Source organism: Astatotilapia calliptera, chromosome 9, assembly GCF_900246225.1.
Source record: "Astatotilapia calliptera chromosome 9, fAstCal1.2, whole genome shotgun sequence".
Taxonomy (NCBI): domain Eukaryota; kingdom Metazoa; phylum Chordata; class Actinopteri; order Cichliformes; family Cichlidae; genus Astatotilapia; species Astatotilapia calliptera.
The window spans coordinates 497413-525317 of NC_039310.1; the positions used below are offsets into that span (position 1 = coordinate 497413).

At 41.5% G+C, this 27905-nt stretch overlaps 1 protein-coding gene across 2 annotated transcripts in view; it reads right to left on the reverse strand.

Annotated features, from left to right (window-relative positions):
- plppr5b (phospholipid phosphatase related 5b) overlaps positions 1-27905 on the reverse strand; it is a 101053-nt gene that overhangs the window by 14449 nt on the left and 58699 nt on the right. For both annotated transcript variants that reach the window (XM_026179129.1, XM_026179130.1), the window contains exons 4-5: positions 7995-8171; positions 6281-6415 (exon numbers count right to left, since the gene is read on the reverse strand). In XM_026179129.1, the coding sequence (XP_026034914.1) occupies positions 6281-6415; positions 7995-8171 (312 nt within the window). The remainder of the gene's footprint in view (positions 1-6280; positions 6416-7994; positions 8172-27905) is intronic.

Consider the following 27905-nt stretch of genomic DNA (forward strand, 5'->3'; position numbering starts at 1 on the left):
GGGATTGTGGTTCCTATCTTTAAAATGGGGGACTGCAGGGTTTGCTTCAACTATAAGGGGATCAGTGTGCAAATACAGTACATAACTCTTTTTTTTTAAGTGCAAAATATAAATACAAATAATAGAATAATTTTAAAATCACATAAACCTCTCTTCTTTTCACAATTAAACATAGAACATTTACCATAAAAAAATATTAGCATCATTTTTGAACAAGGCTTCTTCTTTGTGTGACAGAGCTTTAACCTTTGAATGGCACAGCGAACCATAGACAATGATTTCTGGAAATGCAGTGATATGCAGTGATATCCACAACAGGATCATGCCTGTTTTTAATGCAATGCTGCCTGAAGATTACAAGAACCTCTGGCCATCTTTCCTCCTAAGAAACGTTTGCTCTCTAAGGGTGCATTTTTCTTTAAATACCTAGGTATCCTCCTAAAGGTAGATGTTCAAACAGTACATGACCAGGGTAAGTTGGGTCTCTTTAATAAAGGATTTTATTAATGTTCTTGAGACCTCTGCAGTTCTTCAAGTGAGAGCAGAAGATGGCTGACTATATCTGGTAGGGCTGCACGATTAATCGTTAGAAAATCACGATCTCAATTCATACTTATGTGCGATCTCATTTCCAAATGACAACGATTAAAAAAAAAAAAAAAAACGACGATGATTGTACCGCATTTTTATCCGGGACGTAATCTGCATGAAAACAAGCGCTCACTCTTCCTGCTCGACAAATGACAAGGGCGGAGCCTTATACCACGTGATACAGAAGCTGTGCCGTGTGATGCTAAAATTAGCAGGGAAAAAACAACGGAGAGCACGTCAGGGATGACGAGAAAGTGACAGGAGAAAATCCGTCCCGGTCAACCACCCAAACATCAATAACAGGAACCTTATACAGCGCTTCCCTATAGCCATCGAACTCCCGCAGGCACAAAGACATTACGGAGGCTATCACTTATCACCTGACCACAGATATGGCTCCATCAACACTGTGCAAAACGAGGGATTTAGGAAAACGATCAACACCCTAGACAAACGCTACACAGTGCCGTCCCGCAACTATTTTTCTATTGTTGCACTACCTGCTCTGTACACGCAGCGTCGAGCAACGGTGGAGACGGAATTTCAAGCAGGACAACATTTTGCGGCAACAACAAAACGTGAGACATTTGTTGTTTTTATGTTTATTTATTGTTTTTATGTTCAGTCTCAACTGTTACGAAGTTGATGTGCAGTTAATAAGTGCAATAAATATTTATACTGGAAAAGAAAATCGTGAGAGAATCGTGATCTCAATTCTAAGCCAAGAAATCGTGATTCTCATTTTATGCAAAATTGTGCAGCCCTAATATCTGGATAACCCTGTGGAGCTCTTTCTTCTGTGCTACTGTGCAGCTGGAAAAAATGCCAGGATTCTTTCTACTGTGCAGCAATAGAAGGACACCCACCATTTTTCAGGGATGTTATTCTTTGTGAGAATGCTCAGAAAGCAGTCTCTTCTTCATTACCTCAGCAGTGTGCATTTCCCAGATCAGATCCTCGCTGATGTTGACTCCCAAAAAGCGGAAGTCCACAACAGGCCCCTTGGTTTTTGCAGTGTACAGGAACAAGTTGTGTTTTCTACACCACACTGTCAGATGCTCCACCTCATCCCTGTAGGTGGTCTCATTGGCCAAAGGCAAGTGGAGTGTGGCCAGTGGGACAGAACAGCATGGAGAGCTGTGGCCACAGTAACATCAGTAGACCTATTATCTCTGTAGGCAAATTGGTATGGATTGAATGTGGTAGAAATGAAGAACATAATGTGGTTCCTGATGAGTACTTCATCACCACAGGAGTCAAAGCTACTGGCCTGTAGTCATTGAAACTGGTGATGGTTTGATTTTTGGCCAGAGGGACGATGACAGACAACTTCAAGCAGGGTTGGACAACCGACTAACAGAGGGACTGATTGAATATCCTCGCGAAGACCCCAGCCAGTTTGCCTGTACAGTCCTTCAGTACGTGAGATGCCGTCAGATCCAGCTGCCTTCCGAGGTTTGACGGCATGCAGCGTGCACCTCACATTGTGCTCCTCCACCGTGAGAATGGGACTTTTGATGGTATCAGGATAGGATCCAGCTGCCTCTTATGATCCCACCTCAAACCGGACAAAGTAGAGGGTCAGTTCCTCTGCCAGACCTGCTTGCTTTAATTGCTGTCCATGTGTTCTTCAATCTTTTTCTTGTAGTCTGACTTTGCCTCATGGATGCTTCTCTTCTGGTTGGCACAGGCTTTGATGTACAGAGCCGCGTCACCAGACTTGAAGGCGGTGTTCCTCTCCTTCAACAGGCTCTGGACCTCCCAGATCATCCAGGGCTTCTGGTTGGGATGGATTTAAATGTGTTTATCCTCTGTGACAATGTCTATGCAGTTGCTGATGTAGCATAGTACACTGTCACAAAACACTTCCAGGTCCAGGTGTTCTAAAATATCCCAGTATGTCTTGCTGAAACATTCCTACAACTGCTAAGAGGCTCCGTCTGGCCAAGTTTTGACTGTCTTTGTGCTATTTTTGTAGCAGTTTTGATGAGTGGGATACATTCCAGGATCAAAAACAGTAATGTGTGGTTAGACTTCCCTAGGTGTGGTAGTGGTTTAACCCTATAGCCCTGTTTGATGTCCACTGTGTTGTCTGTCAGTAACTGCTGGGATACTGGTGGGCAAAATAAACAGTGACACTTCCCTACCAAGACTTTTGGTGCCTGCTAAACTAGTTGTCAACAATTGCACCCATTTAGTCCAAGAATTTGGTGACTGAGACGCCGAACAGAATTTTATTGATCAGTCTCTGTCTCGCTTTGTCTGGCAATCATGTTCAAAAAAGGAGTGGCTGTAGCTCAGGAAGTAGAGGTTATCTAGTAATCACAAGGTTGGTAGTTCATTTCCTGGCTGCATCCATTGGAGCATAAATATTAGATAGAAAGCACATATTTATAACAACAACAAAAAAGCATATGAAGAAGTGCATGAGTGAATGGGGCAAGTTGCTTCGAGTGCTCAGGTAGAGTAAAAAAAGTGCCAAGTTAGAGCTAGAGCATTCTACCAAATTAGTCTCTTCCTTTTCAATGATCCTAGCACTCCCCTGGTTCTTGAAGGCTCTTGGCTTAGCACTCATAGCCCAAATATAGATTGGAACAATAATTGTATCTCTGGCTGGAGTCTCAGTAGTCACCAAAACTGTTTAAAGTTAGTTTGTGTTCCTAGCCTGTCTACCTGCCTGATCTGTCTTTTGTCCCTGGTGTATATCATGGGCTAGCTGACATTTTCAGTAAACACAGCTCTTTCTCTCTCTCCCTCCATACCGGCCATATGACTGCTCTATTGATCTGCTTCCTGATGCTCTGTTGTTTTCAAGATGTGTGTACAGTCTCATAAAACATGAACGAGAGGCTTTGGAGAAAGTACCACAGACTCACTAGCTGCTCGTATAATCCGTCCCTATTCTCCGCCCGCTGGATTTCTTCTTTGTAGAAAAAAAAGAGGATAAATCAGATTTTCTTGATTTCCATGGTCTGAACATGGAGTCAGAATTTCAGAAGTACCCCCAAAACAGGATACAGCTTCAGCAATTCCTGGGGTTTGCAAACCTTTAGGGAACAGAGGAGCAGAACATTCACTGATTGCTGTGATTGAGTAAATGAACCTTGCCTAACTCCATTCTGCCAAACACCTCAGCTGATTCTCTTTTGCCAGTAGATTCAACCTAAGCATAACCACCAGCCAAAGGTGCTGATCATGCTGTGGATTAGGATATGATGTAGTAAAGAATGCCGGTCGAGGATAAGCTGCAAGTGGACAGAAGCCAGCATGGAGCCCCTGACCACAGAGGAGGGTGCAGCAATTTAACTGCTGAGAACTTTTTTTATATGATGTTTCATGTTTTCCCTTTAATGTTATTTTTTTTATTATAGGATTGGTGGGTCGCCTGGAGGCTCTCACTGGGAGGGGGAAATGCCATGGTTCCTCAGTCCTCAGTGCGTGTGTGTGAATGTATGGATGTCTGTTAGTTTGCATTGGGTGGGATGGGCCTCATCCCACGTTCCTGCCCTTTATCTCCACACAGCTGCTAGTGATCACTCACCTTTTCCTGGTATCTTGGTTTGGCTGCCAATACTTAAGAGAATGAACCCTTGGAAAAATGTGCCCCGTGGAAACATCACTAAGTTCTTATGCTTTGGGTTGGGCTTCAATCCTCACTTCAATAAACTTTCTGAACTGTCATGTGATGGAGTCCTGGTGGTTCCCTTGATACAGCTAGCATTTGCTGATGTACGCATGTTAACAATAAACGGAGATGATGCAAATAGTTTTCAAAAATCATTACATGAAATAACTTTTATGTATTATGTAATGTCGCAACTTTACTCATTTATGTATGGTTAATCAGGATTTTCAACATGGGCATCATGGCAGTGAGGTATGATTAGTGGTGTGGCTGTAGAAGGGAAATAAGTGCCCGCTCATGCAGGATGGCCAGGTGGTGCAGGTCTCCAGGTCTCAGATATCTTCCCTTGATCCAGGAGAGATATCCAGCGTTCAAGAAAGAATACAAGGTGGTAAAGGCAATCCCTGAGTCAACAGAACCTGGTTCCCAGAGGGTCTTTGGTAGGGGCATTTGTAGGTGGATATTAAGTGTGTACATTGGGGATGTTCACTGATATCCTGTAGTACCAGTGGAAATGAAGTACAAGGGCAGAAAGCACAGAATTGAGGCTGCTGCTAGCTCCCAAACGCTTGCCCTGTTTCTGGGAATAGATTGGCCAGGGTTTAATAAGTTGATGGGACAATGTATGGAGGTGTGTGGACGACAGACAGGGAAATATGGTATATGTGCTGCATGTGGGGGTGACACAAGGTTGTCCATACTGTGGAGAGGGAAGAGGAACCTGTAGAGCCTCTGATGGCTCCCGTAACACACTTCATGGAATAGTTTCCCCACTTGAGCTGTGTCATCCTGATTAAAATTTACTGTCAGTTGGTGCAGCCTGATGCACCACGAACCCACACACAGAATTCACCCAATCGGTGACTGTGACCTGTTGCACTACAGTGTACTGACTGTTAGCAGCATAACATGTTTTTCATTTGATACTTTGATGCATTTACTCTGCAGAGTGATTGTAGATGACTCCTCTCATGTCACATTTAACTCTTATTAAGCAGACCAGATGTACCAAATCAACAGTCTGAGTTTCAGTGGAGATTTTTAGATTCTGTCTCCTTCATTAATTTATTTCTTATGGAAATGGCAGATCAATATAGGATGAAACATTGCTGCCAGAATGTTGTTTGCATTATTTTAATGCAAATACATTTTGTAAATACAAAATGTTTTTAAATGATGATTGATTTATTCATGGAAAGAAGCTCAGGTATGCAAGCCTATGAGACTCTACGTGAAAAAGTGAAAATTGCTTGATATGCATCAGTGACACAACCAGTTATTAATTTTAGGGGGGGGGGGGGGGGGTGCTTTTTCATATAGGCCAGTTGTACAAACTGCTTTTTGCATTTACCTGTGTTATCTTTGTATAATATTATACATTTCTTTGGTGATCTGAAACATGTGTGATCAGCTACGGGACTTTTCACGGCACTGTACGATCCAGAACACTGTAGTAGAAGTTAGATCAAAGTGTCCTAACATTGGAATCATGCTCCACATGACTTGTATTTTTGCTTGGTATGCAGACTGAGTCAAATATGTTTTCTACACTAATACATACATCAGATACAGTGGATTTAAATGCATCAGCTTTTGCACACATTCCAACGTTCTACCAATGATGGTTGAAGACACTAGTCCCATTATCACTGTATTTAAAATCTAACACACATGCTTGATTTGATGTTCAGCATTTACCCAGGGTGTCATATATGATTGTATTTAAGTTCCTGACTTTATCTAAGTGGTATCTTTAAAAGTCACACAGCCTAACTCTTTAGATTTTTATAGCGTTTGTATAATCCAACATTGTGTCTTGACAGTTTTTACAACTCTTAAGGTTACCTTAGCATATTAAACTTCTCCTTTCCCCATTTGAGGCTGATGTTTGACTTCGGAGGTAATATTTCTTGATCACACAAGTCTTTAACTAAGACACCAACATTTATTCCTGTCCATTGATTTATAAACTTATTTCTTTTTTTAAACAACTAGCTTCAATTTCTTAAAGTGTGAAATTGTGATGAAGTATTTTAGCAGTGTGCTCTGTTGGGCAGTACCAACCTGTGAGGTGATGTACTTCTCCAGCGGACTCTCCCCTTGGCCAATGTTTAACATGGCTATATTGGGCCGCTGCTCCACTAGTGACTCCTCGCTCAGTAGTAACTTCCCTTTGAAGTTATGGACCACACACACCACCTACAAGTGCAAATATAACACATCTTTAAATTAGTATGGTTCTATGGCCAATGTGGCACATACACACAGTACCAACAAAATATATAGTTGTTGCGTTCGTCTTTCTGATCCTCCCCAGTTGGTGTCTGGTCTTCTTTTCTGTGCATCTTTTAAGAAAAGTAATGGTCCACCATGCCTATGCTAGTTCCATTCCCTGCTTCAGAGAGTCCTGCATCCCAGGTTGCTGTCTCCACTGAGCCTCAGGTATTACCCCTGTTCTGTGGCGGTGTGTCCCCAGGACCTGAACCATTTTCCAGGGGGCAGGATTGCTGGAGGGGAGTTTTCCTCCAGGGTGATCTTGTGTTTGGCTGTTCTCCACACTTATTCCCCAACGATGCCAATGATGGCAGACAGTTGGTGTCGTAAACCACCGTCTCTGTTCAAAGATGGTCACTCACAGTGGACATAGATGCTTCTTTCACTCCTCTTTCAAACCATCTGTCCTCTCTGTCCAAAATGTGAACATTGGCATCCTCGAAAGAGTGACCTTTGACCTTTAGATGCAGATGGACTGCCGAGTCTACCCGTGGAGATGGCTCTTCTATGTTGTGCCATGCGCTTGTGAAGTGGCTGTTTGGTCTCTCCAATGTAGAGGTCTGAGCATTCCTCAGTGCACTGCACAGCATATACTATGTTGTTAAGTTTGTGTTTAGGAGTTTTGTCTTTGGGATGAACCAGTTTGTGTCTGAGTGTGTTGCTGGGTCTGATGTACCTCGGAGTACCTCGTGCTTGGAGAAAACTCTCCTTTTTTCTGATACACCGGCTACATAGGGGATGACAATGTTGTTGTGTTTGTCTTTCTTATCCTCCCTCACTGGTGTCTGATCTTCTTTTCTGTGCCTCTTTGCTGACTTGATAAAAGCCCAGTTAGGATAACCGCATGTTTTAAGAGTTTCCTTTACATTCCTTCTTCTTCTTCCCTTCAGGCTTAGAGGGAACATGTTCTGCCCGGTGGTGTAATTCAATTCAATTCAATTTTATTTATATAGCGCCAAATCACAACAAAAGTCGCCTCAAGGCGCTTCATAGGGTCCTGATTACTGAAAGGTAGTGTTCCAGAGGGTGGTGGGAGTCAAAGAGGTCCATGTGTGTGGGCTTTCTGACCTACCATTCATTAGCTCAAGCATCAAACAACATGTATGCTTTAAAAGCATCAATGTAAGAGAAACCTAAGGTAAGATAAACCTTTATAAGTCCCACATGTGGGAAATTTGTTATATATCAGCTCCTTTCTGACAGCATGGTGGAAGTTTCTAAAAATGACGGAGTCTCCATTAATCCCACACAAATGTACACCCATTTGAAACAACCCTGATATACTACAAACACTAATATGTTTAACTTTCCAGATTGGAGTTGTAAAGGAATTAAATATATTTGAAGGAACAGACTTTATTCCATTTGACAGACTAGTTATTTATTTTTATTGCATTCACAAACTCCAATCAGCCTTTTATGGCTGAGGAGTAATAAAAAACTTTCTTAAATCAGTTATTTCAATCAGTTTACAGTACACATGAGCTTTGGGTATGAGTCTCACCAGGAAAGTGGCAATGGCAGTGCCAATGATAAAGCCAGCGATGACATCTGACCAGTGGTTGCGGTATTCAGCCACACGGTTCAAACCAGTGAGGAAGGCCAGACACATTAGCCCGAGAGACAACACTGGCTTAGCCAGACGAGTGCCTTTTGCCTGCACGGTATACGTCACATACATCTGCAGGGAAAGAGACATACAAGGACAGAGAGAAGCAAGCATTAAATCATCAGAAATGTCTTGTAACATCACTGGCTTCACTCCATTCTATATTATCCCAAAATGCAGCTAAACATGGAACAAAAAGTATGGAAGTTTGTATTTGGTTGATCATTTCTTTCTTGTAAGAACTTTTTTTTCACAGTAAAGCATACTTGTGGGAAAGCCTGTATATTTCCTCTTAGTGGGTGGTTGAGTATGTGTGCTGCACCCATGAAAAACTTGCCAAATCTGCCAATGCCAAACAGCTTATTCTGTTACTGACTCTTGTTTGATGTTGTTTATTGGATTAGCTGATTGAAGTCTGAAGAAACAAGTCATACTGGCAATTTAACAATCTATCCATTTAACAAACAAAAGCCTGAGTAGTATGTGGAAGAAACACTCACGTGGCATCCTATTCTTCAATCAGGATTTATGGCAAGTTGGCTAGGAGAAACTCAAAACGAGTCAATAGCAGTATCAGGTGTTTGGCATTGCCACAGAAGATTTGGCAAGTTTTTCATGGGCACAAACAACATAATTTATTTAAAACCTACAAATGCATTTTTTCTGACAGATGTAGCACCATTAAGGGGAAATAAACAGGATTTCCATGAGATTTATTTACAACAAAGAAACTACAGAACAAAAAAGTTTATATTTCTGTCAGTATTTGAAAACAAACTTAATAAAAAGAATACTAAATCAGATTCTTTACTTTTAAAGTTGTCTGTAGGTAAATATTTGCTCAAAATGAAGAATGGATGGATGGAAGTTGAAAGTGAATCACGAGCTGTTTGCATCCATCCTGTTATTTACTGCCATCCTGGATCTTCTTTGAAAACTAGGTCGACAACCAGCCAAGGCAGCTTTTGTGTGATTGTTCAGTACACTTTTATGCTTATGTTAGTGCTGTCAGCGTTAATCTCGTTAAAATTAGGTTCACGCCATAATCGCATTAACGCGGCAAATCTCCATTAGCCAATTACCGCAGATCACCCTGTGCGAGGGGCTGCACGGCGCTAACGAGCTAACCACGCTAATGCGTTGATGCCATGCAGCCCCACATAGCCCCCCCAAACATAAAATGCTATGTACAGATATGTAAATGGTAAATGGCCTGTATTTGTATAGCGCTTTACTAGTCCCTAAGGACCCCAAACACAACCAGTCATCCACCCATTCACACACACATTCACACACTGGTGATGGCAGCCACCCTGGGGCGCATTGACAGAGGCGAGGCTGCCGGACACTGGTGCCACCAGGCCCTCTGTACTCTCTACCACTTCATTAGTACAGGGTTGGACCCCCTCAGACTTGCCTTGCTTCATAGTGTAACTCAGGGGTCAGCAACCCTGGGCACACGTGCCACAGCTGGCACACGAAGGGTTAACTGATGGCAGTGATGGCAAGACCATAGCTGGGCATTTGCCTGGTGGGCCGATGGTGATTTTTCGTTTTTATGGGCCGATGATTTTTTTTTTTTTTTTTTTTTTTTACTAACAGTATAAACAATGAAAGGTGATGGATTGGCCAGACGTTGGCAGATGTGTAAAAATAAGTCAGTTGTTTGGTGGTGGCTATGGCGGAGCTTCCACAGAGGCCAGCAGGTGGATGAGGGAAGGGGAGGCAGGAGGGGGAGGCAGGAGGAGGAGACACCCGAGGTCCGAGTGTCAGGTGAACTGAACTTCAGGTAAGAAGTTATGACCTGCAGTCTATCTGGGTCAGATATAAACCAAGTTTAGGTGGAGTTTATTTTCGTTGTGCTGACTTTTTACAGTCAGTTACAATAACTTGTACTCCGTACTAGCTAGCATGACGGAGTTTCTATACAGCTGGGTGGTGCTATGATGTTACTGATAGTGAACTTTATTTTATTCATAAGGTTACCCAGATAGCAAGGAGACATTGAACTGATGTTTATTTTTAGTTATTCGTTATTTGAAGGTTGACGTATGTATGATATTACTAAAGCTGACTTAAACAGAAGGAGAAAAGCATAAATTTCACATAAATTTCAAAGCATAAATACCAACGCTGAACAAAGAAAACATTTTCATGTCATACCCTACCTGGAACTTATCTAGAATATCATGTTTTTCCTCTTTTTATTGACATTGTGCTTTTTTTTTTCATTTTCTCAATTCAGATCAGTGTCTTCAAATTATTGTTAGTTTTTAACCATTTTTGTGTGATGTTGTAAATTTTACTATAACTTAAGGCAAAATAAGCAAAAAACACAATGCAGTTCAATACTAATGTTTTGTTTTGTTTTCTTTCAGACCTTTCAAACCTTTTATTTTGGAGGTTGCTCATCATCAGAGTCAGTTACAGACTCTGATGATGAGCAACCTCCAAAATAAAAGGTTTCCCCAGGCACCATGTGTGAAAGTACCACGTAATAATGTAATGTTTAGTGTGTGTGTGTGTGTGTATATATGTGTGTGTGAGAACAGGAACCTTTGTAGACGAGTTGTATGTAATCTTTAATTTTATGTTTTTTTTCTAAACAGCCTCCACCACTCTGCAGTCTGCCCCCCAACCCACTACTAGTAAACATCCTGATGCCTTGGCCAGCTACCGGCTCCTTTCGCCAACCTACACAGCTATGCAACCTCCCCAGCAAATACAGGGAGTACAGAATTATCAGGCAAGTTGTATTTTTGAGGAATAATTTTATTATTGAACAACAACCATGTTCTCAATGAACCCAAAAAACTCATTAATATCAAAGCTGAATGTTCTTGGAAGTAGTCTTTAGTTTGTTTTTAGTTTTAGCTATTTTAGGGGGATATCTGTGTGTGCAGGTGACTATTACTGTGCATAATTATTAGGCAACTTAACAAAAAACAAATATATACCCATTTCAATTATTTATTTTTACCAGTGAAACCAATATAACATCTCCACATTCACAAATATACATTTCTGACATTCAAAAACAAAACAAAAACAAATCAGCGACCAATATAGCCACCTTTCTTTGCAAGGACACTCAAAAGCCTGCCATCCATGGATTCTGTCAGTGTTTTGATCTGTTCACCATCAACATTGCGTGCAGCAGCAACCACAGCCTCCCAGACACTGTTCAGAGAGGTGTACTGTTTTCCCTCCTTGTAAATCTCACATTTGATGATGGACCACAGGTTCTCAATGGGGTTCAGATCAGGTGAACAAGGAGGCCATGTCATTAGTTTTTCTTCTTTTATACCCTTTCTTGCCAGCCACGCTGTGGAGTACTTGGACGCGTGTGATGGAGCATTGTCCTGCATGAAAATCATGTTTTTCTTGAAGGATGCAGACTTCTTCCTGTACCACTGCTTGAAGAAGGTGTCTTCCAGAAACTGGCAGTAGGACTGGGAGTTGAGCTTGACTCCATCCTCAACCCGAAAAGGCCCCACAAGCTCATCTTTGATGATACCAGCCCAAACCAGTACTCCACCTCCACCTTGCTGGCGTCTGAGTCGGACTGGAGCTCTCTGCCCTTTACCAATCCAGCCACGGGCCCATCCATCTGGCCCATCAAGACTCACTCTCATTTCATCAGTCCATAAAACCTTAGAAAAACCAGTCTTGAGATATTTCTTGGCCCAGTCTTGACGTTTCAGCTTGTGTGTCTTGTTCAGTGGTGGTCGTCTTTCAGCCTTTCTTACCTTGGCCATGTCTCTGAGTATTGCACACCTTGTGCTTTTGGGCACTCCAGTGATGTTGCAGCTCTGAAATATGGCCAAACTGGTGGCAAGTGGCATCTTGGCAGCTGCACGCTTGACTTTTCTCAGTTCATGGGCAGTTATTTTGCGCCTTGGTTTTTCCACACGCTTCTTGCGACCCTGTTGACTATTTTGAATGAAACGCTTGATTGTTCGATGATCACGCTTCAGAAGCTTTGCAATTTTGAGACTGCTGCATCCCTCTGCAAGATATCTCACTATTTTTGACTTTTCTGAGCCTGTCAAGTCCTTCTTTTGACCCATTTTGCCAAAGGAAAGGACGTTGCCTAATAATTATGCACACCTGATATATGGTGTTGATGTCATTAGACCACACCCCTTCTCATTACAGAGATGCACATCACCTAATATGCTTAATTGGTAGTAGGCTTTCGAGCCTATACAGCTTGGAGTAAGACAACATGCATGAAGAGGATGATGTGGACAAAACACTCATTTGCCTAATAATTCTGCACTCCCTGTAGTCTGCGTTCAGTGCGTTCTCTAACGACGGTATGCTTTGAAACAATGAGCTGCATCACAATTTCATTGTAATCTTAACTTCAAAACACTAATTTATGCTAGTAAATATCATATTTAGCTTTTTTAGATTCCAGAGAGTCTGAGGCAAATTCTAAAATATTCTACTTTGAGATTTTATATAGGATTTCATTTGTATGTTAAAAGGCTAAATTGTAAACAGTTTTAACAGATTGAACTACTTAAACCTGAATGCAAAATGTGAAGCCATCACTTATGGATATAGTTGTTTTTCTCATCACAATGCTTATCCAGTTTATCACAAGCCAGTATTCTTTGTGTTATTGTTCTTTTGAACAGATTCAGCCTTCCAAAAACGTATAATCATGATAACAGAGCTGATCAGAGAAGTCGGGACCCTCCGTGAAGAGTTCAGAGCCTTTGGTTAATCCTGCAGCACTGAACCTGTTGATGCTGGGGTATTGCCTCTGGATTAGCCTTTTAACATAGATGAGATGAACTGCAATGACCGGAGGTGAATAAAGCAATGGTAAGTTCTTAAAGGTTCTGGGAAATTTGTAACCCAGAACTTTAGAGATTATCAAATTCGGTTAAACTGCATAAAAATGGCCTTCTCCTGTATGTTCTGCTTGAATATACAACAGCAGGCTATCGTTGGAAGATCCAATAAATAGGAATAGAAATGCATTTCACTGCAAATAGTTTGGTTTATTCATTTGATCTCTAGAAAATTAGGCTTTGAGCCTTTCAGCTAATGGCTCTTTGAGAATCAAAGTGAGGCAGCAGTTTGCTGATTTCTGCCTTGTGACTTTCATATTAATCAGCCTAGTAGTTTAGATGCTTTCTCCCTGCTGAAGACAATTGACAAGAGGTTATTCATATTTAAGATCTAACTTGGCCTATTGTTCTTCTTCTTTTTGTTTGTTTGTGTCCTAGATGACCTGACTCAGCAGGTTGGGGGGGGGGGGGGGGGGGGGTGCAGAATGCCTGATATCCAGCTCGATCCCAGAGTAAGCTTAAAAAAAAAGTGTCCTGTAACCAATACATGTAACAAAGAAGCTTTTTTAAATATAATAAATTACTTTGTTATTGATACAGAGATGTCTGTCATTTTTTTTATTATTACATAATGCCAGATGCTTCATATTATATGGATATTATTATGGACATCAGCATATAATGGTTTCCTATTTGTGGATCATACACATGTCTTTTTTGCAGGTTTAAGTATTGATTGTAATTTTCAGCCGTTTAGTATTGATACAAATACCTGTTAAGTACTGATTTTTAATCATGACGTTATTGTTGTTGCAATAGTAACCAAGGGTGCAGTGATTCAATATCAGAATCTGACACTGTTTCAACATTAACAGTGTTTGAAAATTTGGCGTCGAATCAATGTCAGCGTTCAACATTGATTCAATATTGGGTAGTTGATTGATTGGGTAGTTCGTAGAGTTGCCAACCGTCCCGTAAAAAGCGGAATCGTCCCGCGTTCAGAGAAAATATTACGCATTTCGTATTGAGCTGAAAAGGAACATAGTTTGTCTCGGACTTCAGCTACAATGGAAAAAGACACAAAGCTGGAGTTATTCTGTCGTTACGCTGTCAGCTGCTTCTCCTCTCATTCTCTCTCCCTCCCTCTCCAGTTTCTTCTTCAATCATGAAACTGATCAGTGATCAGCTGATCGTCTCTCTTGTTTGTTTATCGCCCACTTTGCGCCAGAAAGAGGAAAACAGTGCAGGTCGCGCTAAACAACAGCAGCACGTTTAAGCTTGATCAGCTGTTGTTAGAATTTATTTAATATTAATTTCTAGTATCAGCTGATGTTTGCTGGAGCCACAGCTGTAAAGCTGCTGGTCATGATGTTGGTTTGGATATGTGGTGAGAGGGAAACATGAAGATGAAACCAGGAGATGTCCTTACTGAATCATCAGAGCTGAACAGGTGATGGAGAAACAGGTTTACCTTTTAGGTGACATGAATGAGTTGAAGGGAAGTTATGAACTGTTTCTGAGAGACAAATAACACCAGGATCCTTTTCTAAGTAGCTGACAGCTGGTAACTGTGCAGGGGCGGGTCTAGCAAAGTTTAGCCAGGGGGCCAGGTAGGGCATTAACAGGGAGAGGGGGGGCACAAAGACATACTTTCTTATTCTCATTTAAAATGTCTAGGTTTTAATAAATAATTATCTGAATCTTACAACCAAAGTTTTTATCTGATGTAATATATATAGAAATCATACATATACCAACAAGACTGTACATCACTGTCACCACAGCGTTTGTTTTCATTCAAAGGCTTTATGGCTTTAATACCTGGGGGGCCGGTCTCTAGTCAAAATGCCCGGGCCGATGTTTTGTCCCAGTCTAGCCCTGGGCACGACACGCAGTGAATTAATCTGAGTGTCATGTTTCGGCTGTGTACAGGCAGGAGAAGGACCCAAACTTACCACGCAGGAATAAAACTCAAAAAGCTGCTTTATTGCAGAATGGCACAAAAATATAACAAAACTAAACTGGGGCATGGATAAACTGACACACAGGGAAACGCAGCCATGAGGGAGACTACGACACTGACAAAGAGAAACACAGGGCTTAAATACACAGAGGGATAACGAGGGAATGAGACACAGAAGGGGAGCAATCAGGCTGGACGAGACAGAGACGCAAAACTAGAAACACTCACATGAGGCATGGACCTACAAAGTAAAACAGGAAACACACTGACTGAATTCTAAACATGCAAACTTAACAGCAACAGGGGAGACATAACATGGAACACAGGGAAAACCCTCTCCTGTCTGATCATTTCCTGATAACATTTACATTTACAATAATTGATTACACAGCAGTGGAGAGTAGACTTTATCACAGTAGATGTCTTTCTGAAAGCGCTGTAACTAAGTTTAAGAATATAATCCACCCACTGTTATCATCTTCAATGCCCTGTACCAACACAGAGCAAAGCAGCTATCTGAACGCTACCCCAACAGAGGTCGATTATCTTGTTAATAATTTCACCTCCTCACTACGTACGACTCTGGATACTGTAGCTCCTGTGAAAACTAAGGTCTCTAATCAGAAGTACCTGACTCCGTGGTATAATTCTCAAACACGTACCCTAAAGCAGATGACTCGTAATCTGGAGAGGAAATGGCGTGTCACAAATTTAGAGGATCATCATTTAGCCTGGAGAAATAGTTTGCTGCTTTATAAGAAAGCCCTCCGCAAAGCCAGAACATCTTACTATTCGTCACTGATTGAAGAAAATAAGAACAACCCCAGGTTTCTCTTCAGCACTGTAGCCAGGCTGACAAACAGTCAGAGCTCTGTTGAGCCAACAATCCCTTTAACGTTAACTAGTAATGACTTCATGAACTTCTTCACAAATAAAATTTTTATCATTAGAGGAAAAATTACCAGTAATCATCCCACAGATGTAATATTATCTACAGCTACTCTTAGTACCATTGATGTTAAGTTAGACTCTTTTTCTCTAATTGATCTTTCTGAGTTAACTTCAATAATTACTTCCTCCAAGCCATCAACGTGTCTTTTAGACCCCATTCCTACAAAACTGCTCAAAGAAGTCCTGCCATTAATTAATTCTTCGATCTTAAATATGATCAACCTATCTCTAATGATCAGCTATGTACCACAGGCCTTCAAGCTGGCTGTAGTTAAACCTTTACTCAGAAAGCATCTGTAGACCCAGCAGTCTTAGCTAATTATAGGCCAATCTCCAACCTTCCTTTCATATCAAAAATCCTTGAAAGAGTAGTTGTCAAACAGCTAACAGATCATCTGCAGAGGAATGGTTTATTTGAAGAGTTTCAGTCAGGTTTCAGAGCTCATCACAGCACAGAAACAGCTTTAGTGAAGGTTACAAATGATCTTCTTATGGCCTCTGACAGTGGACTCATCTCTGTGCTTGTCCTGCTAGACCTCAGTGCAGCGTTCGATACTGTCGACCATAATATCGTATTAGAGCGGTTAGAACATGCTGTAGGTATTACAGGTACTGCACTGCAGTGGTTTGTATCATATCTATCTAATAGACTCCAGTTTGTGCATGTTAATGGAGAGTCCTCTTCACACACTGAGGTTAATTATGGAGTTCCACAGGGTTCAGTGCTAGGACCAATTCTGTTTACATTATACATGCTTCCCTTAGGCAGTATCATTAGAAGACATAGCATACATTTACACTGCTATGCAGATGACACCCAGCTCTATCTGTCCATGAAGCCAGATAACACACACCAATGAGTTAAACTGCAGGAATGTCTTAAAGACATAAAGACCTGGATGGCTGCTAACTTCATGCTTCTTAATTCAGATAAAACTGAGGTTATTGTACTCGGCCCTGAAAAGCTTAGAAATATGGTATCTAACCAGATCCTTACTCTGGATGGCATTACCTTGGCCTCCAGTAACACTGTGAGGAACCTTGGAGTCATTTTTGACCAGGACATGTCCTTCAATGCACATATCAAACAAATATGTAAGACTGCTTTCTTCCATTTGCGCAACATCTCTAAAATTAGAAATATCCTGTCTCAGAGTGACGCTGAAAAACTAGTTCATGCATTTATTACTTCCAGGCTGGACGACTGTAATTCATTATTATCAGGATGTCCAAAAAACTCACTGAAAAGCCTTCAGCTAATCCAAAATGCTGCAGCAAGAGTCCTGACAGGGACTAGAAAGAGAGAGCATATTTCTCCTGTTTTGGCTTCCCTTCATTGGCTTCCTGTTAAATCCAGAATTGAATTCAAAATCCTGCTCCTCACATACAAGGTCTTAAATAATCAGGCCCCATCTTATCTCAATGACCTTGTAGTACCATATCACCCTATTAGAGCACTTCGCTCTCGCTCTGCACGCCTACTTGTTGTTCCTAGAGTATTTAAAAGTAGAATGGGAGGCAGAGCCTTCAGTTTTCAGGCCCCTCTTCTGTTGAACCAGCTTCCAGTTTGGATTCAGGAGACAGACACTATCTCTACTTTCAAGATTAGGCTTCAAATTTTCCTGTTTGCTAAAGCATATAGTTAGGGCTGGACCAGGTGACCCTGGATCCTCCCTTAGCTATGCTGCAATAGACATAGGCTGCCGGGGGATTCCCATGATGCATTGAGTTTTTCCTTTCCAGTCACCTTTCTCACTCACTATGTATTAACAGACCTCTCTGCATTGAATCATATCTGTTATTAACCTCTGTCTCTCTTCCACAGCATGTCTTTTATCCTGTCTTCCTTCTCTCACCCCAACCGGTTGCAGCAGATGGCCGCCCCTCCCTGAGCCTGGTTCTGCCGGAGGTTTCTTCCTGTTAAAAGGGAGTTTTTCCTTCCCACTGTTGCCAAAGTGCTGCTCATAGGGGGTCATATGATTGTTGGGTTTTTTTCTCTGTATCTATGAAGCGCCTTGAGGCGACTTATGTTGTGATTTGGCGCTATATAAATAAAATTGAATTGAATTGAATTGGGGGATTCCCATGATGCATTGAGTGTTTCTTATTCACTCACTATGTATTAACAGACCTCTCTGCATTGAATCATACCTGTTATTAATCTCTGTCTCTCTTCCACAACATATCTTTTATCCTGTCTTCCTTCTCTCACCCCAACCAATCACAGCAGATGGCCCCGCCCCTCCCTGAGCCTGGTTCTGCCGGAGGTTTCTTCCTGTTAAAAGCGAGTTTTTCCTTCCCACTGTCGCCAAAGTGCTGCTCATAGGGGGTCATATGATTGTTGGGTTTTCTCTGTATGTATTATTATAGGGTCTACCTTACAATATAATGTGCCTTTGGGTGACTGTTTTTGTGATTTGGTGCTGTTTAAATAAATTGAATTAATTCCCATTGGTAATTTTGAGTCTTAATCTACATACGTACTGGAAGTGATAGACAGTGATGTAGTGATGAAAGACCATAGAAAGAGAATGATGTTCCACGACTTCCGAAGACTGTGTGGAAAAAAACATGGGTGACGGGAAGTGGGTGGGGTACTGTCAATGAAAGTGAGGACTATAGGTGATTTACATATGACCTGGTGATAAATACATAGACCGTTACCTAAGCAACCTGAGCCTGAAAGTGACAAACTATAACCTTCACCACAATGGTGAAATGCATACAGAGTTTTAGTGTTTAGTTTCAATCCCTGTTTATTTTAAATTAATTTTCTGGTTAGGGGTTATTTTCACATTTATTTCTATATTTATTTTGCTTGTGTAGTGGTGTTATCATGGAGATAACTGAGGGCAAGGCTGGACAGAGGGTTGCTGGGAATGAGGCTGAAGCTTGTGGCTATGATTGACATGGTAGAGATTGTGGGCGACACTGAGTTTTGCTTTCTCTCATAATGCTGTTGAGCTAGTTCAGCTTTTGAACCTTAACACAGTTTGTGTGTGGTTGTGGTGTTTTTTTAGTTAGTTCGTTTTTTTTATCGGGTTTGAGGGTATTGAGGTCTTGTCTCTGTGTTACTAAGTTACTGTAGTGGCTTCCCAATTCCTGCTGCATCCTTCAAAGGATCTGAAGACTGCAAAGGCCCAAACTAAGGGGCTGTTAAATGGGATTGTCCAGCCTTCAATTCAATGCTCCAGTTGCCTAGCAACTGCTAAACTATCAGCTAGAGACATTTTTAACAGCATCATTTTACAGAGATGAGGTGAAAAATCTTCTATCTTCTAATTCGCTTTACTTTTACTGGGGTAAACTGCTATGTTTCATGGGTATGTGATGTATCTACTGCTACGAGACCATGACCCTATAAAAACAAGATTGTTAGGCTGTGTACCTTTAGCTGAAAGACAGTTTGTGTTCTGCTCTCCGCGTGAGAGGATGAAAATGTTTGAGAGGTGTTGTAAACCACAGTGCCACCTTCTGGTGTTAAGAATGTGCAATCAGTTGTAGTCAGTGGTATGGAAGACAACATTGTGTGACTAGCTGGTTCCTCTGTGAATTAGTATTTTACATTGTTGCCTTGTAAACAATCTGTCTGAGAGTATTCTTTGGTATACCTAGTATTTTAAATGTTATTAAACTAACATTTTTAGTTTGTTAAAATTTAATTGAAGCCTAAATAACTGATATTTGGGGTACAATGACTGTATTTTTTTGTCATTCAAGTCAAAGTATTTTGGCTTTAGATCAATTGGAGACTGTTAATGTTAATACGGATCTTTGCAACAATTAGTTATGAGAAGCGTCAAGAAAGTCAAGAAAAGTTACGCCTTGTTTTTATTGGACAAGTGTGAAGTGTCTGACTTTGAAGATGGAAACTGGCTGCAAGAACAGAGCAGTTAGCCAGTGTGGTTCATGCTTATTTCACATTAAGAATATAAACATGATGGCAAGGCCTACACTGAAGATAATATATGAAATATATTTCATAAAAAATTACAAGTGGTGAAATGTCATTCACTGATGCATCACAGCCTACTCCCACAGAAGTCAGTCATCTTAATAATTTTACCTCCTCACTATGTACGACTCTGGATACTTTAGTTCCTGTGAAAAATGAGGCCTCAAATCAGAAGTACTTGACTCCCTGGTATAACTGTCAAAATGCCCACTGAGATAACTCATCGGCTCGAGAGGAAATGGCGTGTCACAAGTTTGCTGCTTTATAAGAAAGCCCTCCGCAAAGCCAGAACATCTTACTATTCATCACTGATTGAAGAAAATAAGAACAACCCCAGGTTTCTCTTCAGCTCTGTAGCCAGGCTGACAAACAGTCAGAGCTCTGTTGAGCCAACCATCCCTTTAACGTTAACTAGTAATGACTTCATGAACTTCTTCACAAATAAAATTTTAATCATTAGAGAAAAAATTACCAGTAATCATCCCACAGATGTAATATTATCTACAGCTACTCTTAGTACCATTGATATTAAGTTAGACTCTTTTTCTCCAATTGATCTTTCTGAGTTAACTTCAATAATTACTTCCTCCAAACCATCAACGTGTCTTTTAGACCCCATTCCTACAAAACTGCTCAAAGAAGTCCTGCCATTAATTAATGCTTCAGTCATGATCATGATTGAAGCTGTAGTTGGACTACAAAATCCACTTCTTACTTCACCACATGTTGTGTCTCCATTGTCTGTGAAAAATATCGCTGGAATTTGAAAGAAGAAGGAACACTTAGGGCCTTATTTGCTAAAGTCGACAGCAGCACAAAACCTGCTTTAGATGTAAAAAAAAATGCTGGATTTATTAAAGAGGCACAGTATTAGTTTGGCGACTGACAGTTGTGAACATATGTGACATATGTATTTGTAAGTTTCACTATCATTTAAATGAGTCACACACATGTAAATGACAAAGTCTGTAAGACACAATTTACTGCAAATCGCATGAAATCCAAGTTTTATGCCTCTTGTGTTTTTGATAGTTGAAAATAAACTGTCCTATTAGCAAGAAGGGAAGATGTTATTGGAACAAGTGCATAATCACACTTTGCGTGGATGGCTCAAAAACCAAAACTTTGGCACTCTGAGTGTTTCAAGGTGAGTCCACTTACTGTTCCTCAGTAATGCTGCTTTCATGAAACAAAGCAGAAAAGTCATTTTCTCAGCACACAGCCAGTGTATTCCCTCTGCTGCATGTGTAACAAATACAACTGTTACTGTGTCAGGTCCAAGCCTGAATGTTGCGCACAGCACAGTAACATAGTAACTGAGATGGCTTGTAATCTGACAATAATGTAAAAACATTATTCAGCTGTTCCACACACATTTCTTGTTTACAGGGTGCAAGAGCTTGTAAAGAAACGCTACCTGATGAATCTTGCTCTGTGCCCGATGTCCTAATAACCCTTTACTCAGTCGTTTCTATCAGAAGTTGTTACTTATATTAAAAGCATATTGATTTTCCTTCAGCCTCATCTCATTTATCTGAGTTGCCTCGCTGTTTGCAGAGAGAAAGACGTGCGTAACCTGAGCTCACTCTGGATTACTTTGGTTAGCAGCGTTCTCCATCATGCTCAGGATTTTGAGCCACGTAAATCACATCCTGCAATTGTGACATCACAGTAATTTGCCTATCATATTAAATCTTTCCCATGGAATATAAAATTAACCTTATTTTCTTAAATTTAGCTGCTGTGTGACTCTGTGACTGCACAAAATTCCCTCCATTCATCATTTATCCGAGTTGAACTGCACTGAAGTAAAAACTCATCCTAAGGACATTACAAATGAACACTGATTAACCTTAGCATACCTTTAACAGTTAATATAGATCATGATCTTAGGCTGATAAAGCCTTCTGTGTTCTTCGTGCAGTAACAACTCAACAGGAAGTAGTTTTGATTCCAGCTGTGTGATGTTCAGCTGTGAGTTTAACAGGCTGCTGTTAAAAATAATATCAGCATCTCCCCCCACCACTCCCCCTGCCAGTGGCGGACTCCCTCAGGTATCGGTGCGTTGGTGGTTCTTTGTGTCTGGATGGGCGTCCAGGTACACAGCGGCTCACTCCTTGGTGGCTGCTTGTCGGGGCCTGGAGCCTGGGGCTCGCTCTGGCCCCTGTGGGGGGGTGGGGTGCCCCCGGCCTCTCGGCCTGGGGCTCGGTCACTCAGGCACAGCTGGCTGCCGGCGGAGCTCACGGGCGCGTCACTGCAACTCCCCCTGGCTTCTGCTCCGCGGCTGCTGAGTGAGCCCTCATCTGGGACTCTCCTCAGCTCTTTCTGGGACAGTGGCGCGGCTGCCCCTCTGTTGGTCTTCCTTGGTCTCTTGTGTTCTGGGGGCCTCTGGATGTCTGGAGCTTTGATCTCCTCCACACCTGCTTCACGCCCTGGAGGACGGGGCTGTGGCCCCCCCACACCCTCTAGCAGATTATTACATGAAGGAACCTTTTAAAAAACAAAAAACAAGCGCGTCCATGCTCACAGGTGTACACACGGGTGATCACACCCACAAACTACACCCTTTTTGGCTCCTACCTCAAAGCACACTGTGTTCTGTTGATCTTATGTGCTGCACAATAATGTTTAATATTTAATATTTACTGTCATATTCCCATATATCATTGTGATGTTGTTTATTCTATTACTCTTGTTCTCTTCTGCTTGCTTTCTTTTTTCTTTCTCAGCAGGTGATCCAGGTGATTGATATATGCATTTTTTTTTCTCTGCCCGTTCTGTTGGTTTTTGTCTTTTGCCCTTCTCCCCCGTCCCTCTTCTCAGCTGTTTCTCTTTCCCTCTTTCTTTCTCCCCTTCTTTCCCCCAGTCAAGTCTGTCCCGTATTCAGTAAGTGAAAATAAAATAAACAATAAAAGGTGAATCAAATGGACCATTACGGCAAGGCTGGGATGGTCAATTTGGTAAAGTAAATCCGTTGGGCATCTTTCTTTGCCTTTAGACAACAATTCTGATGGCAAAAGAGCCAAACGGGACAGGCCAAAAAAAAAAAAAAAAAAAATTATATCAGCAGGTTATGTCATGAACAGAAAATGCAGTTACAATGAACATTTACACGTTCTGCACCACTTTGCTTATTCCGTTGCAATGAATTATGGGATGGCGTTTTCTCCTCTCCTTTCAGGATGGTCCAGAGTATCCTCTATAGGATGAAAACTTTGAAACTTTCTTTAGAATTTCGAGAATTCGAACAGATCTTATTCTGGCCACCACGCAGATACTTCTGCGGCACGCCTCTCACTTAGGAATCCTTCAAATCAGAATGCACTGAATGCATCCTCAGGTTGGTGGTGTGCTTTGTTGTGTCATACTGTGCAGATGTCTGCTTTCCTACTTCTTGATGTCTTTATTTTGGATTTTCTGTTAGTGTTCAGAGGTTTTCTTCCTATGCTGTCAACATTTTATTAACCTGTGTGGTGAAACCCGAGCAGACAGCTATGACTGCATGTAAATATGAGCTGATAGGTTAAATCTGTCTTTCTATTTGTTTCCCTGTATTTAGAGATGTGCTGGCAGAACAACAGTACTACTGAAAAAAAGAAAAAAAAAAGAAAAAGAAAAAAGAGGAAACAGCCAAACACAACAGATATACAGGAGAGGAAGTAGAGACAGACAGTAATGGCCAAATAAAACAAATAAGTGAGGTAACAAGCAAAGGGTGTCGGGAAACGAGTGAGAGGAGAGCTGAAGACAGAAGAAGAAAACAGAGAAGAGTGAGGAGAGATAAAAATGTGTTCTGTTATTTTACATTTTCCTGCTTTTCTTTAATTGGTTTATTTATTTTAATTAATCAACGTATTTGTTTGTAACCAGGTTAAAACTGAAATTTATTAAAATGTGTTGAAATATTCAAAACGTGTAAATCCATGTTAAAATATAAAATATAACATTCTGGGTCACAATGTGTTACGTTTAAAAGCGCATTTGCACTTGTTTTAGTGAGGCTGGCATCCTGTTTTATTGTGAAAAGCTTTGTAAGAGAAAGGAAATGTTGTCACTGCTAGACTGCTATGAAAGACGTTGCAACAGAAACTATGAGAAGTTGTGCAAGTGTGTACGTATGACCTAGACTATGTGCTCGACACGCTTTGTCAGTGCATGCATTTTACAAACTGTCGGTGAGAAGCTGGGGACATCCACCGTGCAGCTGCAACCGCCATCATGGAGATGTTCGCTAATCATCTGCAGAAAACATGGCCTCTACCCATACAGAGCCTATACATAAAATTTGGACTATAAATAGCCCTTACACAGAGGTCCTATGGACGTCATTATTTGACGACCAGCTGGCAGTTCAACCTCTCCCTGAGTCATGTCACGTTTCCCCCCCGTCTGAAGGCCTCCGCTATCATTCCCATCCCCCATGGACCCACAACCCCAGAAGGCCCAGCAGCAGCTGCAGTTCCTCTGTGTGCTGAAGTAGTATAAAGACATAATAATTGCCTTGTAAAAGCATCTTGTTACATCGTGTTGTATTCAGTGTTGTAAATCCACAGAGAGCAGCAGGTCAGCTCTAACGTGGAGCTCACATTAGAGTGATTGTAAGTTGTGGTTCTTCTCTCCATGTTTAGCCACTACAACTGATCTCAGGGTTCACCCAACCGCTGAATCTCAGTTTAACCCCTTACTGCTCTCATTTCACTGCTTAGTGGATGCAAAGTCACCCTCTACAATGTAGGGAAGAGAAAATTTTGTTTTTTTCTTCAAAATTCTCTTTCATTTCTTCCTACATAACAGATTCTGTCATGAACTGGCTGTGTGGAGGCAGATGAGGACCCAAACGCAAGACAAAAAGCTGAACTCAAAATTACTGCTTTATTGCAGGCTTCACAAAGAAACAGAACTAAACTGGGAATGCTAACTGAGGACCGAGGGAACACATAAAAACACACAGGTTCGGGGAGGAGACATTGACAACGCGACACCGAACTGAGGGAGACATGCACATAAATACACAGAGGGTTAACGAGGGAAGTGGGAGCACACGGGTAACACAGCTGACACAGATAATCATAACGAGACAGGGCAGGAGTAACACAACACTGACGGGACACTGTCAAAGTAAAACAGGAAGTACACAGAGGTGCAGACAGGAGGAGAGAGACAGGAGAGCACAGGCATAGCGGGCTGGGGAAACATGGAATAAAACACAAGGAGGGGAGGGGAGGGCTCACAGATACAGAGGGGCACACAGGGGGTAAAAGTCACAAGGAGGAAATCAAATAAGGAACAACTTAACAGAGCAACCCAGGAACCATGGCCTAAATAAAGAACAAAATACAAAAATACATGAAAACTAAGAATGCTGGGCCAACATGGCCCAGGATCATGACAGATTCAGTACATTTCAGTGTCATCAGCTGCTACTTAGCCAGTATTTTTATGTAAGACAGTGGACTGGTTACAATGGTTAAAACAGATCAAACTTGTCAAGAATGTAATGTTTCAAAAATGAATTGTTGAGCACAGGGTTCTTATCTGAACCTGTGAAGCCCACTGCAGCTACTAATTTGCTGGGCAAAGAGAAACAAGCTCAGAAACATTGCTCTGGTGGGCCAACAATTGTTCTTATTTAACCATAAACCAGACAAAAGAAGTGAACATCGAGCTTTACCGTCTCTAATCACAACTGAAGAGAAAGAATCAAGTGGAGTGACACAGCCTGGAGCTTCTGTCCTTCCCTTCCTCCTAACCATCTGGACTTCAGAGGAATTGCTGTAAATAATATATCATATGGCCTGCTGACTGAGTTACAACAGACTGTAAAGCCACATTATTTTTAATCATTACACCAGTGCTAGGTCAGCAATCTGAACATTTAACACAGCTGATGATATTGAAACCATCTGAGGAATTCACTGTATTTCTGTTACAAATATTCAGAAACCTTTACAATCTGTGATTCATACAGCAGCAGTTCACAACAGCAATTATCTAAAGGGACTTTCTACTGTAAGGTAAAGAACCTGGAGATTTTAAACCTAACAATCACATGACCCCCAATGGCAACGCCTCCAGAACCAGGCTTAAGGAGGGTTGTGGGTGAGGGGTGGAAGACAGGCTAAGAGTTAAATTATGACTAATAATTAAACACAGTGGTGGTGTATAAAACACACAGAGTGTGTAATAAGTTGAGTGAAGAAGTAAACATTAAGCCTGCCTCCCAAATCCAAACTGGGAGCTGCTCAAATGAATAAAGGCAGTGCTTACAGTTGCACACTGTAGGAAGCAGCCTGGTTAAAACATATTCCAAGATTCTTTATAGTGTTACTGGAGGACGAAGTATGCAGTCTAAAGTAAGTATTTGGTTAGACATCATCTTTCTAAGACACCATATTTCCAGTCAATTTGACTAGTATACAAACTGGAACGGGTTAATTGCAGAAGGGTGTGAAAACAATGTGGTCTTAAAATGCTTCAACATACTAGGGGTGAGAACCAGAGGTAGGTCAGAACATTCCTTTAATCCAATGTATTTAGGAATGGCTGACCTGGTCAAAATGTCTCCTGAAGTTCAAAACTGAGAAAAGGTTATTTAAATAAACGTGATTTAAATAATCAAACATAGTTTTTGCTGTTCGACATGCTGGTCTGAGTATTCCAGAAACGGCTTAGCTACTCAGATTTTCCTACATACCAACTTCAGAGTTTACAAAGAACGGTCTGAAAAAGAGAAAAGATCCAGCGAGCAGCAGTTCTGTGTGCAAAGATGCCGGACTGATCCCAGAAGTCAGAGGGGAATAGCCAGACCTGAACTCAAATAACCACGTGTTAAAACTAATGCATGCGGAACAGCATCTTAAACAGATGAGCGACAGCAACAGAAGACCAAACAGTGTACAACTCGTGTCAGTCAACAACAAGAAACTGAGGCTACCATTTCTGGTACAACAGTGGAATGGTAGGGTCAGAAATGGGCATAATCACTATGAAAGTATGGACCTATCCTGCCTTGTGTCAACGGTTCAGGCTGCTGGTGGTGTAGTGATGTAAGAAGAGATATTTCCTTGGCAGACTTTGTGCTCTTTGGTTACAGTTCAGTTCAGTCAGTACTAAATAAATGTATAGTGTATAGGATTATAATTGGACTGTTGAAGAAGCTAGGGTACCTCAGAGGTACAAGTAGAATATACAAACTCCTCACAACCAGCCCCAGCTAGAGCTTGAATTATGACCCCTCTTTCTCTGAGGTGACAGTATGTAACAAATCCACGACCCGACCACATCTCACCGCTCTTCGGCATACTTTCTTCATTACGGTTGCTTGTTCACACGCGGCTGCAGCTTTTCAGGCACCAGCCAAACACACACCAACAACAACAAAGCTCAAGACCCAGTACAGACGTTTAAGCTGGCGAGTGGATGCCGCTCAAGTGCGTCCTCCTCCACCGCAGCTGCGCCGCTGACCGCGCCCCGACACACAATACTAAGCAGTGCACCACCATACTATAGGGAACTGATTTGAAATGTGCAGTCTCGAAGTGTGTGAGAAATCACTTGACATTTTAGGAGGACAAAGGTGAGGAGCCTCTGGCACCGTTAGCCAGAGCTGATGCTCTGTCTGCAGAAATACCACCAACAGCCTGCAGCTCTGTAGGTGGAACAACTCCACCACAGAAAACGGACACACATTACTTTACTGTTTAGTCACTTAAGCATTTGCAAAATGTATTTTGTCAAATAGCTGTACTCCTGACTGGGATGACTTCCTATATACTAAGCAGAGCTAGACTGGGTAGCATGTCTTACAGATCCAAATCTGAATGGCTTCAGCCAGAAATGTTGCCAACCCTGCCCTCACACACCTCTTTTAAACTGTTAAACTGTATTTTGTTTTAATAAATGTAGAAGTCTGTTTTTTTCGAATCCAGTTACTTAAATGAGGACAGCCTAAAGATATTTGAGCACCCATACACACTGGAGCTGTTTCCTGGACAACAACCGTGTAACATATGTATGTTAATATCTAATTATGGCCTTGTTTTGGTGCCACCATCACCCTTGGATCAGACAGGAAAATGATGGGTAGAGAGAAAGAGAGAAACAAACTCGTATAGATGAGAGGAGGCGTGTCT